Genomic DNA, 23,170 nt, shown 5'->3' with positions numbered 1-23,170 from the left:
TTGGTGCCATGTAGTGCAGCAATGTTATTATGTAAGAGCTCTGATAAAAGCGTCCCTAATTATGCCAGCGCTAATGCTATATTAGGGCTTAAATACTAACAATTTCAAGCCCTGCTATAGCATTTTTCTTATTTTGCCACCTTTAAGCAGAGCTATATACTGGGGTTGGGGGAAGCAGTAAGCAATAGTTCCAGTATTGGAATGCCTTTGAGTCTCTGCAAACCTACTAACTTGCATGTTTTAGGGATTTTCACTACCTCTTCTCTAATCTTTTCCCATACTGAGAAAGGTTGGAAATTTACCCCTGACAATGGCAGAATTAGAAATTTGTTCCAGGTTTGGTAAAAATGTGGTTGGAGGGAAAGTGAACTTGTAAACTCTCAATAGATTTTCGCATGAGCAAATCTACATGTGCATATTTGCTTGTGCCAAAATACAGGTCCCAAATATTTTCTAGGATTACGAGTTCCTGGGCTACTTCTGTAACTTCTTGAGAATTCATGAAAGCCACTAATTCAAAGACATATACCATAGGTGCCCAATTGTGACTTTAAAAAGTGGGCCTCTAATTAGGTCTGGTGTTAACTAAGACATTTTGTTTTTATTAAAATCTACTTCTCTATAGGCTGGCTCTGAGTGATAGTATTCTGCTCTTCCTTAGCAAGCATATTGACACACAAAGTAGTTTGTTCAGTGCCAGGAACTACGGTGGCATTGTGTGCTTTTTTGGGACCCAAAAACTTTTTGTGCTTTTTGCCAATGTTTTTAAAAAACAAAAAAAAGGTATTTTATTTTTTAACAATGATAAGGGCCTGGCAGCTCCCACAATAAGAAATGGTTACAAGAGCCATGTCAAAACAAGACACGCATTGAAAAAACCAAAAATCGGACAAACAATGATAGATCGTTTGGCTTTGCCAGTGCTTGTTTATATTCATGATGCCCACAATCTTGTTGAAAATAGTTACACTGATTTTCCATTTTGAATATGTTTTGGAAATACCACCATGTATCAACGCATTTTGCTAAATGATGCTTCAAAGAAATGGTACCTAAAATTTCACAGTAATTTAGCATTTTCTTTCTGAATATTTTATTTTGAAAGCAAAGAATCCTCAATCTTACAAGCTTCTGAAAACATTTTCATCTAATCAGAGAGCATTATACATAGCCTCATATTATTAAACTTTTCAAATATGTATGTACACTTTTTTTTTTTTACTTTAACCACTGTCAGTCTTGCAGTGTGACCTTACAATGTTTATTTAGAGCGTTCACACTTATAACAAAGTCTTTTCATTAATGACCATAAATACAAGTTCAAACAACATTAACATATGGACACAAATAGTACTTCAACTGCAGGCAGTTCTCTTCCCTTTAAACTGGCCGCCAAAGGGTTTATGCTGCAAGGGGTTGGGCCTACTTGTCTCAGGGACAAAATAAACATCAAACCTTGTCCTTGATCCCAAACAATACGTCCTGGGCATCCAGCTATAGGAATTCGTCACCCCTGTTTGAGTGTTCCTCAGATAGTGCAGGATGCATGCCAGTGTTTTATCAGTATGTTTAGCATTCCGTTTTATGCTCAGTGCCGCATCCTTCCAGGAATGGTGCTACCTAATGTTAGAGGCTATTGCCTTGATCATGGAATGACAGGACGCAGATGCGTGAACTGCTAATATGACCGTGGACTGGACTGAGTGAGTATGGATGAAGATAAGGGAAAGAGGGTATGGGTCACACCTAGTCTTTCTTCCACCCAGTCCCTCTCTTTTCTCCCAGTCCCTGTCTGCTAGGTGTGACTGACTGGATACACCCAGCTGCATTTAAGTCTTTGGAGCAAGCCCCTGCTGGGTGAACACTTGCCTTCTGTTCGTGATGGGTTGCTACACTGCTGCTGTTTACATTTCTGATAATAAGCATGTTTAAAGGTGAAAGCCTTTTTTAAAGTGGTGTTGTCTAGTACACCACTGCTGCAGCTACTCCCTTCAATTATTCATGTAAACAAATTATGTTCTCAGACATGGGCACTTCTGCACATCTCTTGTTTATGGAGCAGTGTTGTGGAGAAAAATCTCACCATGGCCACTAGAGCTATGACAGCCCTCTCCTGTTCAGTTGCTCAAGCTGTCCTAATCGGGAGCCGTCAAGGATGGCTTAGCTGAAACATTGTGAGACTGATCAGACAAGCATAGGCCCATCATCCACAGCATAGGGTATGCCAGTCATACATCATGCAGAGCCTAACTTGTACTGACTACATCAGTAACTCCTGTGTCAGACATAGTTATGCGAACGTCAGAGGCAAAAAGGCATGGAAGCTGTTTTCACAGGAACCACCTGTAGGGAGCTGGGTTCTAGTTGCAGTACCCTCCTCCACTTTTTGCCTGCTTTTTTGATGCAGCTTTGACTGAAGTGCACTGGGTTCCTGCTAACCAGGTCCCCAGTGCCAGTGTTTCTTTCCCAACGCAAGACACCTGGTCACTTGATCCACATGTAACCAGGCCTTTTAGCACCTCTGTAAGTCCCTAGTAAATGGTACATTAGGGCATGGATACTGAAGAGGGCCCCTAAGAACTGCAGCACAACTTGTGCCACCCAGCACCAACCTTATAGAGACTGGGGGCTGCGTGACAAGACGCTCTCAAAAAATAAAAAAAACACAACATGGCACACACTATGTGTGCCATGTCCCCTAAAACACTGCGTGTAATAATTGTAAGTCACCCTTGCAGAAGGACTTACAGCCGCAAGGCAGGGTGCAATATGTTACATGTGTAGGCATATCTGCAAGAGCAGATATGTCCCTGCTATGTCTTTGTCGATTCTTAGACATAGTAAGTGTGCAGTGAAGCCATTTTAAATACCTGTGCTCGACACTGGTCAACGTGAGTTCCCCATCTACATGATGTCTTCACTGAAACTAGGGATGTTTGGGATCAACCATTTTGTATTAATAAACCCATCACTGATTCCAGTGATGGATTTATTAATACATGCACCCAGAGAGCACCTTAGAGGTGGCCCCGGAAAACATATCAACCGCTGGTAAGCTCACTGACAAGTTCTGGCCACGCCTCCACCAACATACGAGAATCTGATGCTCCTGGGTGAGAGCCTTCACTATCTGAAGTCAGAGACAAAAGCCTGTCCGGGCTGGGGTGTGGAACACCCCTTACCACAGGATGACCTGCATTTCAAGGCAAAGAGCTTCAAAGAAGTCCACTGCCTTTCGTATGCAGATTTGGCCTTCCTCAGAGGAAGATTCCAGCCCTGCTACCCCAGGGCCCATTGTATTTCTTTGAGTGTGTGTCTCACTTACAGTGGGAGTGTGTGCCTTACATTATTAGCACTATCCTCTGATATGCCTAACTGCTCGACCACACTAGCCAGAAAGAGTGAATTTGGGATGTCATTTGTGCCTCTCTAATACTTCTGGGGTTTGCTCTTACTCTTTGCACAGTGTACCTCATTTTTGTCCACTTTTTAAAGAGCCAGCTTCCTACACCCCCCTCAAATATAAGACAAGAAATTTGTCTAATAAACAGCTTGCAGAAGGAGGTTTCTAAAGATTTTCTTGGCACTATGGACCAAGGTGCTCTTCGTAGATCTAGGAAGGCCAGATCCATACCATTCATTCTGTATAGCCACTGACTATGTGGGTTGCACTGTGATTAATTCCAATGTCCATTTAAGTGTTGTGTTATTTCAGTGAAAGTGTGGTACGTAGTTATCCCAGGGACAACACCTCTCTCTGAGCTGCTTAAAGGTGTTTATATTGACTTCAGTTTCAAGGTAGATATCATTTTCTTACTGACAAGTAAGAGTCATTGATCACTGCTGTCAATGGTGGGCGAGGCTAGCGTAGTCTGGCCCAAGCAGATAGCACTCCAGCGCCCTCTATAGCGCCTTTGGTACAGACCTTTTTTTCCAGGCATCTGCATTGTATGGTCGTTAATGCCTCACCAGACTGTATCTATCTGGTTCAGGGAAATACTCCACTGGAGACCAACAAGCTTTTTCAGCCATCACGGTGTAAGCATTTATTTGCATACCATGCTTGAAAGCCGTAGCCAGTTGAGATAGTCGAAGATGTGAGTTTTGTAATTCTGCAAATCTGTATGAGACAGGTGGAGTCCAGGACGTTCTCCGTAGTGTTGAGTCCTGCTTCTGTTCAGCTCTGAGCTGTTTCTGAATGGTATCTTCCAGACCCCAGCAATCCATTCTGCACAGCCTCTTTTTCACATTAGCAGTGACAAATGCAGTAAACTATTTGGAGCATCAGTTTACACAGGTGAAGTGACGGAGCCAAAGAGCAGAGGGCACAGTTTTATTGGGGCACAGTTTAAGCAGTACATTTCCCCGCTTTGTTTTGCTCAGGGACAGACTGGGCATTAACCCAGCAAGCTACCTTAAAGACTTTGGTCTGGTCTTGCGCTGTTTTGCAATCTTTCCTTTTTTGAAGTATTTCCCTTCCTTCTTGTTAATTCTCAAGGGCAAAGAACACATTAAGTTCTGTTGATTTTTCTAAGCTGCAACTACTCCCCCTCAATGACAATATAAACATACTGAGGCCACAGTGAGACCATTCCAGGCAGTTCACTGTAGTACACCAATTTAAATAAATGATTGGGTACACTCAAGGCTCGGATTATTTAAAATCTCCCAGATGAAGGGATGAGGGGGCATACAAATGTAAAGGCCTTGACAATCGAATACCTCTGAGCTGGTCATAGGCACAAGGGTCAGTTTGGGTACATTGAAGTACCAAGGACAAAAGTCAGAGGCACAAGGAAAAGGCATGCAAGGCCCTTGCAGAGAAAACACCTTAGAGCGGGGCATCATGGGTGGTAAAGCCAGCAAAAGGTGGAGCAAAGAGCAACAGAAGTATAAGGTCTAGGGAGCTGAGGCCATTGGCATGAGGAGATGAAATGGGAGAGCCCTCTTCAGTCCCCGCCCTCCAGGATCTTACCAGAGCATTTGGTTGTTTTGCTGTACAGACTGGCTAGTCCTCTCTTTCTTCCAACTTAGTCCTGTGGGTTGCTTTGAGTCCAGTTTGTGTCTGCCTTGTGGGAAGGAAAACACAGGCTGAACACTGCCTCCAGCAGCCAAAAGCCCTAGAGAGCCATACTCCAGATTTTTGGCTTCTGGGGGAAGAAATATTTTTCTTGAGGATGGGCTCAAGATTCTCTCAGCCAGTCACAGACTAGAGTCCAGTTATAAGCTTCTAGCCTATCAGGGTCCTCCAGACTTAAGAGAACAAGTTAATAGAATTTCTTTCAGCGTTTGTGACTGGCTATGAGCTGTAGAATGTCACACTTACCCTGTTTTCAATACTTAAAGGTCTAGTTTTACATCAGGCAAATTAGATATTAAGCTTTCTTGCCCTTGACAAAAATCGACATGACGCGTGAGATGTGAATCCCAAACTTGTGTTTTGTACATGTAGTGTCATGGTAATGTGCTGGTTTTTTCATAATCTTTCTATTGCTGCTGAGATCAACAATAATGTGAGATTGCTTTTTTCCACTGCCTTACTGACATTTTTATAACTAGGCATTTTTATTACAATATTGCTTTTTGTGTTTAGTAGTAGTTGTGAAGATTATATTAAATGTAGAAACTGTTTGTTTTATTGTTTAATATATCTCCAGCTGCAGTTTTAAAAACATTTTTATTACATTTGCACAGTTCATAGAATCATTGCTCTGCAGAAAAAAATCAGAGTTTGTAAAAGGAAATCCAACTTCTCAATATAAGGTTTATACAGATATAGGTCTCAGTCCCTTCGGATAATAAGAGACATATAAGGAGGAAGGGAAAGGAACTAATCATAAGAACAATATATCTACCCCATATAACCACACTTAACAGTCTCTAAGCTAGTTCCTACTATTCTTCGTTTGTGTAATCGTTGTAGTTCAAGAAAAAAACTCACAAAAGATGAGAAGCCGGCATCTTCAGCTACATAACCATTTGGCTGGGCTCTTCTCAAATCACTCCTCAGGTTTCTGGCTTTGTAAATTTGTAGTTTCTACACCTTGTTTGTTACAGTTGCCCTGACACCACAGAGATGCATCACAGATCTAGGCAACAGTGATTTTTTTTCACAAGTTAAAGCTCCTTCTTGCCCTATATAGCATGGCAGAGGTTGAGGTAATCCGAACTCTTTCTTCTCTGAATGGATGTCTGCCTGAACTTTTGTCACTATTGTTCTGAAACTTATACGTACTGTGGGCTTCTGAGGAGTAACAATCTCCCACCCCATGTTAATGCTTGTTTGGCATATCATTCCACCTCCTAGTGAGTAGCTCTACTCCAGTGCTCGAGTTGCATTATTGTCAGCATATGCCATGGATGAGCTAATGAAATCATAAGCTATCATAAAAAGAAAGATTTCCCCTTTAGAAGCAGCGTGTTCTGCATGATAAGTAGACAATGACTCGAAGTATGTTCTAATAAATAACTATGTAAATTCTCTGTATTATGAGTTGTTATTTTGAAAAAGAAAATCGTTTTTTTTGTTCTGGGAGAAAATGCTACTTAACAAAAGATTGTCTTATTTAAATTTACCACCTGACAAATATTATCCAGCGTGTACGTAGTTGTGATTATATGTGCCATTGTGGTCCTCTTTCAGTGTTGCTTGTGCGTGCCACTGTGCTCCTGTGTCACCGGTTCACTATTCCTTTGTCATCCTTATATGCTATTGTATCCATGCTTTAGGTCCATCCACGAATGCCATTGCATGCCCACCACTGTAGTCCTTCTTCTGCCCTTTTGGTTCTTTAGAAACATAGTACTTTAGAGAAACAACAAATACAGTCTGATTTTGGTTTGCTAACCTTTGCAAATAGTGGTGCATTTGCACTAATTACCGTAGTAAATCCAGTGCCACTGGCTTTGCCAGTTAAACTAAAAGTGTAAATTCCACAGTAGAAAGTCCTGCCAACTACTGGCTGGCTTTCTGAACTACAACTCCTTGTCAAAACCCACATGGACAATTAATATTCAGTCGATCACAAACCACTACCTGACCTGAAGGAACATACCTGAAAAGCAACAAGAAACCTCAAAATGAGTATTTTACGATCATTTACTAAAATTGGCATTTTCACATGCTTACCATAAACAATGTAGTTTTCATCTACAGTAAGACTAGAATGATCGCCAAAGTTTTTTTGCCAGTATTGTGTTTTTTTTGTTATCTAACGCTCATATCAACTCATTTAGACTTTTGTCTCTTGTTGATTTGTAAACTATGTAGCCCTAATAAGACAAAAACGTTTTGTATACTTTTTTTGTACTTCTTTTCTTTTAGATATTTGTACATCTGAATGATGATCAATCTGTGGTTGGATTCTCTCTTTTGAGGTAGGATGTTAAAGTGCTTATGATTGCCGGGCATTTTGAAAGAAGTCCGTTTTTTTTTTTGCTCGTTGTTGAAGTTTTTGCATACCAAGACACAGTAGGCATGTACGTGCTAGGAGGAAAAGATAACGTTTTATAGAGTATTACAGCAAGAACACAATATATTATGCAGGGTGTAACTGGTTTATAATCCAGTGAACGTATGTGTAACAACTCCCTGGAAAAGGGTAAGGCGACCACCACCAGTTGTTTTATTTTGTTGTGAGTTTGTGGTGGGTGCTGCACGTATTGGAATTTAAGGGAGGTTAGGGTAGGCCAGTGCTGTTCCCAGCCAGAGAAGTGTCAGCAGTGTTGAACCTTCCAGCCTCTCTCAGCTGGCACCGATATGCTTGGTCCACCTTGGGGAGGGGGGGGGGGGGGGGGTCTAAGGTGCAAGATTAAGCAACTGCCAGTCACAGCGGTCACAGGTGTGAGGAAGGCTCCTGTGCTTGCAGTATGACATCCCAGCCTATGATCTGTATACCATGTCTGGCCCAGTTACGAGCAGCTACGTGACTTGGTCCTTAGTCGTGCCAAGCCGTGAAGCTCAAGCTTCCAGGCTGACGCCAGGCCGATTTCCAGTTTATTGACATTGCTCATCATGCAAGAGCAAGTGGCAAGTCTATAAATGTATTCCTAGTCTTGTCTGTTGTAGGACGGGGCATTAGGCCTAGCAAGCACGTTTTTGGGGTATTGAAGTGGTGTTTATCCTTTGCTTATGTAATGTAGTTGCAGATGTCAGTTCAGACAGGGTGTAGGGCTGTGCACTGCCATGGCATGTGGTAAAAGTCTGCATGGTCTGAACCACAGTGGTGCCATTTATGTGGTACATTGCTGAATATTCTGTGCAGAGGCAATGGTGTCGGATATGTACTGTGAACATATTTAAACTGTAATAGTTTCAGTTTCACATTACTCAATCTGTCAAATGCAGCATAGAACCTGACACCAGTTTGTATCTTTGAGGACAGAATGTAAGTCCTGACCCCAACTATGTCTCAGGCCGGGCCACCGTGGACTCTGTCCCGATGCCCTATAGATATTAGTAATCCTGTGCTTTCTAGAACTCCCTCTCAGTGTCAGGTTCCTTTCTCAGGTCACCCCACACTTCTCCAATTGTCTTTAAGGGCCACTTACTTCAAAAATTGCCCGACAGTGACGTGTGTATGCGTGTGTGTATGGGTGTGTATGTATGTGCATGTATATGTGGGGGGGAGGAAGGGGAGGGTAGGGGAGTGCTTGTGGGAGAGGGTGGGGAGCGAGGGAGACCCCTATCGGTGCCAGGGAAAGAATTCCCTGGCACCCATAGTGCCTACCACCATGGTTTCCGTGGCAGTACAGAAACCACGGAAACCATGGCGGTGGGCGGGGTCAAAATACCATGGGCGGCCTAGTGACGGCTGCTGGGCTGGAAACAGAAGTCTCCAGCCCGGCAGTCGTTACCACCGTGGCAGTCGGTGTGTTAACTTGGCGGTTTGGCTTTGGCCAAAATGCCAATATCATAATAGTGGAGGTAGGTACCACCAGCCTGTTGGTGGTAATACCTCCACTAAAGCACTGCCTGCCACGGTCGTAATAACCCCCATAATGGTGTTGAGGCACACGTTTTTCAAGAGAAGCCAGTGATGGGGAGAAAACGTGGACACATGACAGCCTTGAGGCAATTGTTTGCTTAGTGTCCTTTCAAAAACTTTATATACCAGTTATTTGTGAATTGATCAGTTCATTAGTCGTTATTTGGATAAGAATATTCATCCTTGAAGCTGCTAAATGATCATCTCACAGATGGGGTGTATGTTGTGCAAAGTGGAAATGACAGGCAACACAAAGAGGCCAAATTAAATGAGAAGCAGTTTTTTTTTTATTTTTTAAACGCAGTCTTCCCTGCACATCTAAAATGGAGAAAGCCAGTGCTCTGTTAAAATAATTGAGTGTCTGTAATCAAAGATGGTTTACATAGGTAAAGTTGATCAAAGCACCAGTAGTCACAAAGTATTCGCAGGTATTCAAGAAGAAGAAATGGAAGCTCCAAGAGCTACATTATGGATTGTCTTACAAGAATTGGTGTTAGTTGTTCTAGACAATTATGTCGAAGAGGGGATCTCGGTGTGTTGATCCATATATCAATGAAATGGTAGGGGGCAAGTTCTTAAATCTTTTAGTCGATTTTGGTGCGCCATATTTACTGAAAAAATAATTGAAAGAGCATGGTGTGGGTGGGAGTTACAACCCCCTGACCGTACATCTATTTTATATGTAGGATAGAAGTCCTGGAAAGAGATCCTATAATTCAAAGGGAGAAGCATTCAGGGCAAGGTTTATGTTGCAAAGAAAGGAGATAACATTCTAGGGTGCTTTACCAAGGCTTGTATTATATGGGGCTTATGTCTGGAGTCGAGGGGCATGCCTTCTTGCTAAGGACTTAGGGGGTCATTTTGACCTCGGCGGTCTTTTTTAAAGACCGCTGAGGGACTGCCGTGCAGAAGACCGTCAGTGGTGGCGGTTTTCCGCTCGGCGTATTATGACTGTTGGCAGTTCTCCGTCCTTTTTCGGACGGAGAGCCGCCAACAGCCATACTGGTGGACGGCGGGGAAGTGGAGGTTGCTCCACCTCCACCGCCACGTCAACTGAACACCGCCCACCGAATCACATCCTGTGATTCGGTGTGGCGGTGTTCTGTTGACGGTGTGGTGTCAGCGATGCAGCCCCCATGGCTCCCGTCCCCTCCAGGAGGATCGACGGACCAGGTAAGTCGATCGTCCGTTAGGGGAGGGGGGTGTTGTGTGCGTGGGGGCGAGCGTGTGCGTATGTAGAGGGTGTGTGTGAGTGCGTGTATGCTTGCGGGGGTGTTGTATGTTTGGGAATGAGTGTGTGTATGTCTGTGGGTATGTCTGGATGGATGTGTGCGTGTATGTTTGAATGTGGGTCTGTGTGTCTGACTGTGTGTGTGGATGTTGGCATGTATGTCGGTGTGTGTGCGTGTATGTGTGTTGCTGGTGCCTGCGTGCGTGTCGTGTGTGAGTGAGTAATGTGATGTTGGGGGTCGGAGTGGGGAGAGGGGCCCTGCCACCTTTGGGGAGTGGCAGGGGTGGTGGGGGTGTAGGGGAGGGAGTCGGGGTGGGGGAGACCCCTATCAGTGCCAGGGAAGGAATTCCCTGGCACTGATAGTGCTTACTGCCATGGATTTCATGGCGGTCAGCCGGGTCCAAATACCGCCGGTGGTATAGTGAGGCCGCCGGGCTGGAGACCCAGGTCTCCAGCCCGGCGGGCGGAACGGAGAACCGGCAGATGACCATGGCGGTAACCGCCATGGTCATAATTCCTAAAGAAAAGACCGCCAGCCTGTTGGCGGTCTTACCGCCGCTTCTCCGCCTTCCGCCAGGGTCATAATGACCCCCTTAATGTCTGGTAGATGACTTTGTAGGGCATATCTTCATTTTTTCTATTCAGCTAGGTTAAAGAATCTAAACACTGAATAAAAGTCAGAATGGGGAACTTTGGATTGATTCTAATCCTCTGTTTAAAATAAGCTTTTAGGGCCAGTCAAGTGGGCAGAGTAGTTTCAGAATAATTGGTTTAGCTGCAGCACAGCACCAGATAGACCTGGGTCTGGGATTCAGTCATGTTACCATGTTACTGCCTTTATGTTACCCATTGATACTTTTCATTACTCTTGCATGGCATTTGGGTTGACATTAGCGTACTTTGTTCTATTTGATCAAAGAGGTAAAGGAATTGCCTGTCTTTCAGGACGACGCTGTGGTGTATGCTTCTTTTGACGTTTTTGTTCAGCCCTATTTATTTCTTAATTTCTATCCCTGTCTACACATCCTTCCAATAACATGATCTACGAAGTTATGCACTTATCTTCTCTAGAGTTCCACCCCTTTCCTCTTCCCCCCCTTGACCTCATCACCCTTATTTTCCTCTCCCCATTTTTCTGTCGTTTACCTTCCACCGAGTCGCCGTCCCTGTTCTCTTCTCTCTATGCCCCTCTTTTGCATTTTTTAATTTTATGCTCATCCTTTTTCGTTATGGATGTAAGCCATATTACTGTGGGTCTTCAACATTGTATTCCGTATTTTTATCACCTGTGGTCTTGCCTATACATGTACTACCCATGTGTACACCTCGACTTTGAGATCTAACCCCGCTACACCAGACAATTATTTTTGTTGTATTCTCTCGTGAAAATGTAATACATTTGTTCTGAAATTAAAGAAATCCTTTTGAGAGGCTATTTCAAGAAAATGTTTCAAACATTCAAATCCCACAGGCACAGTTTTTTGCACAAAGGTGAAAACTGCATGTCTCCTTTCACAAAACTTCCAAAAATAAACAGTCTCTGCAGGAGACTTTTCCAGAAAACTTAGGGTTTGCATGATTTTTCACTAAATTGTTTAAACTATATCTTATAAAATAACTTCACAAAGCTGGTGAAGTTGAACGTTATCGTTCTGTCTCGTGCCTGTCTCCATTTGAGAAGGGCTTCCCCTGCAGCTGGCGCATCAGAAACAGCAAAATGGTGGCTTTCATAGAGTTTTTGATAAGATAAACCTTACTTGGAAGAGTAATTTTCAGCTTATGATTATTTCAGAAACGCACGTGCATTACATCGCAACTAGTGCATTTAAATCCATATTTTTTGTGACTCTTTCCTCAACTCATTTGCCTAGCTATGCATTTTGAGGCTATTTATTTCAAATATACGTCAGTTTAATCTAAAATGTTTTAATGTGTTCGTTTTTGCCTGTGTCCTTCCTCACCCTTGCAGTTTGAAGTTCGTCCCACTTAGAAGTAATGGGTATAACACAATCATGTTCTGTTGCAACAATTCTTATGGTATTCTTGTGAAAAATTGAGGCGTAACACGAAAAGTAATCTCTAGGCTTTATCTCTTGCATCCTCTATTTTTCAGAGTCCCCTTGGCAAACAGAGTGTATATAAGGAATTCAGGATTGCGTTCTACTGTAGCCTGGGCGATGGCTTCTCTGGCGGAAATCAGTGTGAGTAAAAGCTCCTTGTAGCAGTATTACATCACAGCAAGAAGACAATCTCAACTACTATTTACATAAAAGCAACAAGCATTGGCAAAGCAAGCTGACCTGTCTTGGCTGCTGCTCTATGACTTTGACAATGCTTGCATGCTTTGCATGTTTCTCATTAAAGTAACTCAAAAAACATTTAAAGGTGGCCTCCCATGAGCAAGTCTGTGGACACGTGGATGACCATCTTCTCAGGGTTTGTATTATAATTTTATTGTGTGCTGACACATGGGCAGCCATCTTGGAATAATATTTGTTGTAAAGTCCTATATCAGCGCAAATCACTTGTGTCAGTAGGCCAGGGCCAACCTAGGTTGCTGCTTAATAACATTCAAAATCATCTTATTGTAAAGTCGGCGTTGGGTGAGCTTTTGGCCTTACACAAGTTCCTAATTCAGTAAGATCGAACTTCAGACAAACTACTATCTTACTTTTGTAGCATGTGAGCAGAAAAATGTTGTCTGAACTAGAACAACCCGCATCCCTAGACAGATACATGCTTAATCAACGCCGGTAACTCTGCATGGGCCCTGCTCTCTCTTTCTATGTTGATACAGACTTGGTCTTGCTACAAGCATTTTACCACTTCACTTCCAGATTCTGACCTCTTTCACACGCATACCTACTTTACTTTAGTTATCTTTGTAATTGCAAAGCGGTTCTTATGAGAGAATCTCTATACGGTGAAATGGAGCAGAGTCTTTGTTTGGATTGGAGAACACAAACTATTTATTTTCGCTCCCAGTCCCTTCGTTTAGAGGGAAGGAAATCCAAGACATAGGATAAAGAAAAAGTTTCAATAGAAGAGGAAAAAGAGGCTTAGGTAGTGTTAGTTTTATCTCAAGTAATGATGACGAGTGATTTGCAACTAAGGCCAGCTTCAAGCACCTACAGTGGACCAGCACCTTCATGTATGCTCTTTATGATTTAACTTGGCTTATTCTTAGTCTTCGTACCTTGAAAAAATCTTATTATGGATTCAGGATGCAACATAATTTTCCAAGAGACACCACAACAAAGTTGGTCCACAATTGTCAGAGAAGCTGTCCATGGAGATCTCCATTGGGTTGGTAGGTATCAAGTCAAACAAACGTTACTGGGTTCAAATTGAATCAATTGTAGTCTTATGCGTCTGGTGTTCTGGTGCAAATGCATTGTGGGCCCTCACATGGACCAAGTACCACTTTCAGCTTTTGGCTCTTAGAGTAATGAAGCAGAGCAGTGCTTGACTGACTTAGTGATGTGTAGTGCCCTAGAGACTCAGGACGCGATAACTTGTAATATAACACTTAGTAAATCGATGTCAAATCAGTGTTTATTCCACTAAAATGGAATAGTACTTGTTGTGCAAAAACAAACTGTGCACAAAATTACATATGTGCACAAAATGTCATGTGGAAGAACCAACTGGAACATCCCTGAATGAGCCTCACAAACTACATGTGGTGCACAGTAAAGGAAGATCAATCTGATGCTGGTAGCTGGACAGGGAAGGTACAATATCTATCGCTTCCCTGTGGTTCACTGTTTACTGAGTGAGCAGTAGTGGTGAACTGAGTGGGCTGCCCAATGAAAAGCAATAATCCTGGTTTGGGATTTGTTGAAAGTGACTAGTGTTCCTGATTGCACTGCTGAAATAACTGCACATGAGAAGTGGATATTTTCTAGTATATCTCCCGTACTATTGGATCGAATAATGTTAGCTGGGTCGTTGGGCTCCTAGTGGCGTGATTTCAAGGATTCCCGTGACCTCCTACACTTTCCTTGGCATGTAGTGGCTCCATTTTCACAGCCTCTGGCACTACTGCGTTTTCCTTTTTGCTATATGCACCCTAAACCTCCTCTCCTGTAAGACCATAATTGTCTATTTACCTGGTTACTTTTTGGAGGTAGTAGACAACTCTGTCTGCCCACCCCAACCACCAAGGCCTTCAGCGAGTCACAGAGCTACGTGTCTGCAGATGCCAGGCTGGGTCTTTCTAGTTCATCTTGCTCATTTGTGCAGATCTGTGTGAACTGCGTGTTCAGTTGTAACCAGCACAGAGCCTTTACCCTGAGCTGCACAGCAGTCGACCTTATTTTAAAAGGTGGAAATAGGAAGCTAAAGCTAACGTCCATTACCACTTAGGGCTTACAGTGAGGGACGCTCCCTTAAGGAAATCTACTCACAGCAGAGGTCCAAAAACAGTGGTCTATATGGAAACAAAACCTGGGATTTTACACGTGTTAGAACACTTGTTATAACTAATATGTATATCAAGATGTCTCTCCTGATCTTTTTGGGAGCTTCATAGGATGCTTAGCAATTTGGCTTGGCATCAAATTTCAAATGATGTGTACAAATTGACTTTGCTTTTTGAATAGATGGTTTGTTATCCATAGTCAGCTTAACCTTAGGCAAGTGTCTTCTTAGACTTCCATCTTCCACTCGCAGTACAAGCATTTACGTGTGTAAATTACTGCAGGTTTTGTGTATGGAACATATGTGGGCTATTCTACATCGTTCCTGTTAACGCTATGGCCCGTATTATAAGTGGGCTGCCAAATGGTGAGGTATTTATTTATAGTAATACTGACACTGTGGGTGCACTATTTGCTCAGTGGTGTAAATACCTACTATTTCAAGTTTTCCTCAGAAATGAGAAATTACATTGGGAATGTGTGGTTTCTGCAGCAAATATTGATTGCCTGTGGAACAATTTGGGGGTGTGCATCACTAGAAATTGGGATCTCTGCACAAAAAGGAATTGGAATCTACTGTGCCACTTGTAAACTGTGCCTAAGTGTTGGATGCCATCAAAACGTCATTGATCTCTTCGACCAAACCTTGCTTATAAACACTTTACACTAGACTATTACAAGCGAAGGCTTCTGTCACCTCACTGAATTTAATCATGCTATTACCTTTTCACAGATTTGGCTGGTAGTGGGATGCAGATGTATGCGTAAGTGCAAGTAACTTACATAGTAATTTCTGCACTTTTCATCCATTTGCTGACCTCTTTTTCTTCATGTTCCTCTCTCACCATTCCAAATTACCTGAGCGTGGAAAAGCAGGACAGGGCATAGGAGAGAGAGAACCCACGTAGCCTCTAGGGGTTCCTTGCTTGTTTATGGTGCTTTAGGGGGTGTTCATTCCATTTCCTCAAGGGTGACAAAGCTCATTGACTACAAGGAAAGGATGGTGATAAAGTTAAAGTACAGAAGAAACCATATTGTCTAACTTGCACTATTTGCAACAAACCAATATAGTTTCCGATCAAAGGTATGTAGACTTCTTGACATGAAACACTGACATTCAGTACAGTAAACCATCCTTTGTCCTCCTTGCCTTGGTTCCGCCCCTCCATCCCTCCCTTGAAAACAATGCATGCACATGATTGATATAAGATGAAGCATTTCTAGTGCAAGACGTTCCGCCCTGGCGTATTTAATCATTGAAAAGTATAGAGCGGGGTCTTTGAGTGAAATTCTTGTATTATTGTGACATTGAAGTGCAGGTGGAGTTAAATCTGTCTAGATCTTTATGCATTTAGCTATACGCCGCTGGTTTGACCCACTTTTTTTTTAGGCTTTCGGATGGTTCAGTATTGGTGACTAAACTATGGTTGCAAATCTTGATGTAGCTTGGAAGAGTGTTAATTTGCTCAGTAATTTTAGCTCCATAGATAAGGCAATGCATAACTATTTCAGGCACTAACGTATTTGTTACTCCTTTCTAAGATTTCTCCTGGTTCTAGTTAGCTTCATCATACTTTTCCACAGAGATCAACAGATGTGTATTAAGTAGGCCATTGTAGAATCCATAAATATTAGCAATTTATGCAAATGTATGTAATATTTTGGTTAGTGCTTTTTTTTAGATTTGAGCAATTTGTGATCTGCTGGTGGAGTGTGAAGAAATAATCAGTTGGGTAGTTAGAAGGACACAGCCCAGCAGCATGTACTTACGATGCTGAAGACCACTTCATCTCTTTCAATGCTGTATGTATGACAAAGAGGTATTGTGATCTCATTGCTAGGTTCATCCTTGAAGTTAAGCCGATTAACCTCAACCCCGAAATATTCAAAAGAAACATTACTGGGGCTATAGGCTACATACCATACCGCCAGACCCCAGATTCAAAGCGTGGAAAGGCACAAAGGCAGTAGCCTAATTGAAAAGTGAGGTGGGAGAGAGCAAGTGAAGAAGGCAAGACATGCACCAAGCAGTGGTTGAGTATGGGGACAGCGGTCTTTTGTTTATAGGCAAAACTTCTGTAGATTTCTTCCTTTCTTCACGGTCTGCTAGAAGTTGCTTAAAGTGGCTGGTTCGGGATGACCTTTGACGCATTGATCCTCAAGTTGTTGAACATGAGTCCTGCACAGCCATTATGGGGAAATTGGATGATCTCTGGTTATGATGGTGAACAAGACAAGCATTTTAAATTGTTTTTTGCATTAATAGGGAGCTAGTGCAGGCGTTTAAAAGAAGATTTGACATAGCTTGTAGCCCAACATCGATCTGGTCACATTGTGTTGTATTGTTTGAAGCATTCTGTTGAAAATGATCAAGGGCCTGAAAATGAGACGTGCTGATACAATAACCACACGAGACATCAGAATAGGTTAGGATGGCTTTTAAATTGATGCTGAAGAACGTTGTAATGGGTGTGCACAGTCTCATTTGTGGATTTGAAGTTTCATGGATTTTTTGTGGTCAAAATTTATTTAGAAATTGGTGTTGGCGGCAAGGGAGGGTGGCATTTTTTTTTATAGTTTGCAAGTCTAATCTTAGTTATCTGACAATCTCATCACCCTTTAAGACTTGCCAGATAGCAAGGGAAAAAAGTTACCGAGCATAATTATCTCAAATCACTGGATTTTTTTTTTACCTGGTTGTACTATTACAGTGACCCTGTTTCCTTTTCATTTAGTTGTTTGTTAGAATTAGACAGATCAACACTCACTAGCTGTTGTGACTGTCTGTTGTATCCTAACATGTTAGACTGAGCAGGGTTGTGATGGCTCTGTATTGTTGGCTCGTGGCATCAGTGCATTCATGGAATGTTGATGTCAATGTTCCATGAAGACAAAAGGTTAAAGGGCAGATGGCGGTATGAGCTGTACTGGTCATTGGTGTCTGCTGACAGTTGCCTGCAATTACTGCGACTTAACCGAAGAATAATATTTTATAACCTTTGCTATGTTTCTGGCATCTCAATGTAACACTAGCAAGGCGGAGAAGCTATTTAACCTTTAAAGAGTCCTCTTGACTGTGCCGGTCAAGTTGCGGTGCGGGACCTTTTCAGGTCGCAGTTTCCATTTAGTTGCAGGCAGCTGTAGGTGCGGTGTCTGCTGGTGACAGATGTGTTATGGCAGTGTGCTACGGTGGCTGTGAGCGCTGTGTTGACTGATCTGAGTGTGGTGCATCTGGTGCGCAGGTCCGCAAGAACTCTTCCCGATTGGAGTACAGCAGCCATATCATCAGAAACGAGGTCAGGCATTCTGTGTTTGCATATGGCGGCCAAATTACATTGCTTTCATGCCCCAAAACAGGATAAGGATTTTGTTGATTGAATAACGGCAGCCATCTTACATTGCCTGATTTGTCCCAAAACAAGCTCAGGCATTTGTTGATTGAATAACAGTGGTCATCTTACCTTGCCTGCTGTGTCCCAAATAAGGTCAACATTTAATGATCAAAGAGTGGTGGCCATCTTACATTGCCTGATGTGTCCTTAGACAAATTTTTATTTAAAAAAAAAATGTTTTTTCTCTGTCTTTTAAAGCTAGATGAGTTAGATATATATGTATTCATATTGGCTTTTGGAAGAAGTGACTATCGGCTCTTACTGCACTTTGTGTCTTTATTGTGTTGGCCTAAACGGTTAACATGCAAGCTATTAACCCTCCTCTACCATTTTTTACAGTCTCCTGGGGAGCCAACTATTGTCTGGAAAAAATGGTTTACAACTTTTAATGCTTTCCTTGGAGCCATTGACTGGTTCAAATTCAAACCTGATAGGAAAAAATGGTTACTTGAACACTCCCTGGGTCTTGAAGGTCAGGACATTTTAGCTTATCTTCCTGTGTATGCACCGAAGGAAGATGATGAACTGGATGAGTAGGAGGAGGGGGGTAAAAGGTTGGAAAATCATTTTTTCGAAGCCTCTAAATTTGGTTGCGAGGAGGCATAGTTTTGTTTTTGAAGGGAACAGTTGACTTCAGTCAGTCGACATGTGTGTAGTATCATTGCGTGTTCTTGCAGCCAAATGTTAATTTGGAAACTTTAAAGATCAGTTAATAAGAGACCAAGTAGAAACTCAGTGTCACAATAAGAAGGTACAAGAAGGACTTCTTACTTGCAAAAACAACCCAGCACTGGATGAAGCACTAGGAATGGCTAACAGTATTCAGGATTCAAAAGAATCTGCCAGAGAACCTAACAGGATGGATGATGCAGTTTTGTTTGTTAAGGGAAAAAAACCAGTTGGAACAAACCAGGAGATAGAAGAAGAACCTTCCACTCTGGCAAAAATTGCTATTGATGTGGATCAACGTTTCACATACCTTCTTCCAAACAATGTCCTGCAGTTGGCAAAGAAAGTAATAAGTGTGCGGTAATTTTGCAGGGTCTGCCGTATGCATGCTAAGAAAGGCAGTGTGAATCTGGTGAGTAAGGAAAGTGACCAGAGATTAACTGATGAGCTGAACAGTCTACTGTTATAAGTCCCAATACAAAAGAATATGTCCAAATCCAAAACTTGTGTGGAAGAATTCAAGTGTGATGGGTGTGACCAGAAACATCCAATGTTTGAACATGTTACCCAAATCTGATGATCCTGTAGGAAAATTCTAAATTAGAATGGAATTTAGGAATTATGATTAAGCCAAGGCGCATATGTGAAGTTTTACCTGTAGCAGATTGTTAATCTGAAGTGAGATGCGATAATATACAGTTTTGTTTGGCAAAAAACAGAGTTTTTTTTTAGATAAATTAGGAATATTCATTTTTTTTTAATATGTTATCAAATTGAAGGAAGGGAGCATTCCTGTGAAGCACAAGTAAAGGAGGGGCGCTGTTAAGTGTGAAACAAGGTCTGGATGAATTTTTGAATAATTTATGCAAAGATGGGGTGATCGACACCTATGGAATCCTCCATGTGGTTGTCATCAATTGTTGTGGCCTGCAAAAAGAACAATGAGCTTAGGATGTGCATCGACCTCAGAAGTAATCAAGCCATTTGGGTGGATGGGTATCCTCTACCTAAATTTGAAGAGATTATATGTACGCTGGCAGGAGTGAATGTATTTTCAAAACTTGACTTTTGCTCTGCGTATCATCAAGTGAGGGTGGCGAAAGGATTGAGACACCTCACTGCTTTCGTCACATCACGTGGTAATTACCAATTTTGTAGGATGCCATTTGGACTTGCATTTGCTGCTGCGGTGTTTCAACGGGTGTTGTGCGAGATAGTGAAAGGACTGAAGGGGTGTGTGTGTCTTTCAGGATGACATTTTGGTCTCCAAGAAAAAATTAGAGGCAGATTTCTGAATATAAGTCATGATGGTCATTTAGGCATGACCATCACAAAAAAAGATTAAGAGAAATGTTCTGGTGGCCAGGTATGGACAGGGATGTAGAGGATTGGGTTGGTAAGTGTGTGAATTTTGGGAGCAGTGACAAAGGGTTGAAATATGCAAACCCGTCTGTGGTCATCCTTGAGTATCCACAGAGAGTATGGGGAAAAAGGTCAGTATAGATTTCCTGGGACCTTTTTATGTTTTACCTTATACTCAACGTTTTGCGTTATTGTAATTGATTATTTGTCAAAGTGGCTTGAGGTCAAATTAATTTGGGAGCTGAACAGCGGAACTGTGATCACATTCCTGACGAATGGGTTTGCTAGAGAAGGCTTTCCTTCTAAGTTACTGTCCGATAAAGGTGTGCAATTTGTTTCATCAGAGATGGGCAAGTTCTTGAACGGAGCGGGTATCAAACACCAGCGGTGTAGTCTATTTCATGGCCATGGCAGTGGTCAGATTGAGAAGCCTAACAGAATGCTCAGTGATTGTGTCAGAGTGACAGTCATTGGTGGTGTTGATGTGGTGGGTGTTGTGTGTGCTATGTTATGGTCATATCCCAACATGCCTCACAGTGTGATGGGAATTCCTCCATTTGTGTCTTTGAGGGGTGGCTCATACAGGATCTAGTGAGACCAGCGTGGTTAAACAATCTATCATAGGTCAAGTCTAGTGGTGGATTAAATCATGACATTGGAGAAATCGGAAACAAAATTTGGAAAAGTCAGAGGAAAAACAAGAGAGAGATATGTCGTCATTAAAGGAACCAAATGTGTATCTATTGAAAAAGGTGATTATGTGCGTGTAAAACTACCTGGATCAAGGTGTGCAAAAGGAAGAGTAAGGTTTGCCTCACTTTGTCAGGTGGAGGAAGTGGGCAGAGATGGGTGTGCAGTGAAATTGTGGAATGAGCAATGGTGGAATGGTGCACAGTTGGTGAAAGTGAGAGGGCCTGAAAATGCACACGCTGAGCCTCACGAGGATCACATGAGCAAGCAAATTAATTTGTTTCCTCAGGAAGAAGTATTTGAAAAATAATGAACTATTCAAAGATTTCATTCTCTCTCTCGAACTTGGACTGTTTTTCTTTTCAAGGTCGTATGTGAAACTTTTTCATTATCTTTATTGCATACAATATCAATCCTTCTAGGGCCTTTCGTCGTTATTACCTATTTCCTAAAATGTTATGTTTTATTTTGCTTTTTTATGTATATTTTTAGTTTACTCATATGTTTATGGTATTTGTTATGTTGGGGTGGAAAAGGGGGAGGTGTGTTATATCCTAACATGCTAGGCCGCGCAGGCTCATGACAGTTCTGTATTGTATTAGCTCGTGGCATCAGTGCCTTCATGGAATTTTGATGTCAGAGTTCCATGAAGGCCGCGGGGGTAACGGCCGATGACAGTTGGAGCGCTACGGAGCCGTTGGTGGCTGCTGACAGCTGCCTGTAATTACTGAAACCTAACCGAAGAATAAAGTTTTCTAACCTTTGGTATGTTTCCGGCATCTCCAACAAGTGGTCAAGATTACGATCATGTGGATGTCAATGGAAAGGATAGTTGCAGCCACTGTGAATTATGGTACTCGCAAACAGGCAATCGTTAACCCTAGCCTACTTTACCATACCCTGCTTAAAAAATAGTACTTTCATTGTTGCAATAAACGTAGCATGAGTTATCTGTAATTTCGTTTAAACGCCTTCATGTTTTTAAGAAGCTGCAATCTTATTTTGCTTGTAGGTGGGGGCGCACGTTGTAGACCCCATGTGTGGGTTTGGAACAATACTCCTGGAAGCTGCAAAGGAGTGGCCTGTAAGTATCATTTGCTTCATTAGTAAGGCCTCTACTGGTATTTAGCCTGTGTTCTGCTCTTCCAAGATAGAAGACAGGAAAGATGGAGACTGGGAGGATAAGAACCATGAAAATAGTGATATTATCTCTTGTTGGTTAAATCATTTTGGGATGAAAACCGATTATATTGAATTCACAAATAGCAAAATTATCATCAATGACTGGACAAGCAAACTTAGATGAACAAAATCAGAGCTCAGAGAAAGGTAACATTTATTAGTGATTGTAGGGTAGGACATATTTTTCAGCTGCAGTATCATTTTATTACAAAGTTATAGGATGGGAGAAAATGCAGTTTGTCTCGAAATTCTAAAGCAATTTTTCAGAATGAGTCAAGGTTTTTTTGTTGTGTTTTTTTTACACTAGGGAGATGCCGAGATTGGGCCTAATTGGAGGGAATGTATTCTAAACAGGATTTTGAAGGACCTTATACTTTGGATTAGAAACTAATATAGGAGTCTATAATGCAGATCCCTATGAAAGAGGGTCCTTTGCAGTTTCCATAGTTACCTGTGGCATTCCTTTTTATGTCACGTAATATGTTGTACTCTATCCTGCATTCATGAAATAAAGTCCTGGGCAGTTTTGTAAAGGGAGTACTTCACTGGCTTCACTGAAGGCTTAGAGTGTACTCTTCTGGTCACCACAAGCTCCTGGCATTTATCCCTTTTCGTTGGCTAAATTGCGCTACAGTCACTTTTATTCCACCACTTCAGGGACTTCACTTGGGCAGGAAGCCAGACCTTGAACTAAATTAAGCGTGTGTAAATGTGTCATTAGCCTGTACATCACCGCACAATCCTTTCCTCAAGTGGTCTTTTAGTCTCACACGTTCTGTGTTCTAAAGTTTGAACTTATTTTCGACAGAAGGCTTATTACTTCGGTGTTGACATAAACGAGTCTCCGCTGCGAGCCGCATATGATAATGTGAGAACTGCAGGCCTAGAGGATCATATCGGGCTACTCCATGCGTCTGCAAAAAGTAAGTGTATTACATAAATCTGCTATTACAAATCTCCAGCTTTATAATGTAAAGTTCAGTGTTAGTCTATCAAGCTGTATGCAGACACACAAGCTCAAGGAGTAAAAGATACCTTGTTTCCCAGAGATGTTTGTAACCTAGGCTAAGTAGAAATCTGTGACGTACCTCAAATACATTTGGAAAACAAAGTTGGTTTAAAGAATTTTTCAAACCTGCGGATGGGCATACGATTGTTGCATCATACTCCTCTACTTTGATCTCCAGAGCAGTTTTGGCTCACTCCTACAAACCCTACTACGTGGAAGTCCTACTG

At 42.1% G+C, this 23,170-nt stretch overlaps 1 protein-coding gene across 1 annotated transcript in view; it reads left to right on the top strand.

The window, feature by feature from the left end:
* The window catches only part of THUMPD2 (THUMP domain containing 2), a 163,401-nt gene that overhangs the window by 80,244 nt on the left and 59,987 nt on the right, over positions 1 to 23,170 (top strand). Inside the window, exons 5-8 of the mRNA XM_069235050.1 lie at positions 7,325 to 7,377; positions 12,332 to 12,419; positions 21,765 to 21,836; positions 22,743 to 22,857. Of these exons, the coding sequence (XP_069091151.1) occupies positions 7,325 to 7,377; positions 12,332 to 12,419; positions 21,765 to 21,836; positions 22,743 to 22,857 (328 nt within the window). The remainder of the gene's footprint in view (positions 1 to 7,324; positions 7,378 to 12,331; positions 12,420 to 21,764; positions 21,837 to 22,742; positions 22,858 to 23,170) is intronic.

Source organism: Pleurodeles waltl, chromosome 5 (assembly GCF_031143425.1).
Source record: "Pleurodeles waltl isolate 20211129_DDA chromosome 5, aPleWal1.hap1.20221129, whole genome shotgun sequence".
Lineage (NCBI taxonomy): Eukaryota > Metazoa > Chordata > Amphibia > Caudata > Salamandridae > Pleurodeles > Pleurodeles waltl.
Note: the sequence above shows the minus strand (reverse complement) of the source record. Positions and strands in the feature narration are given on the sequence as shown.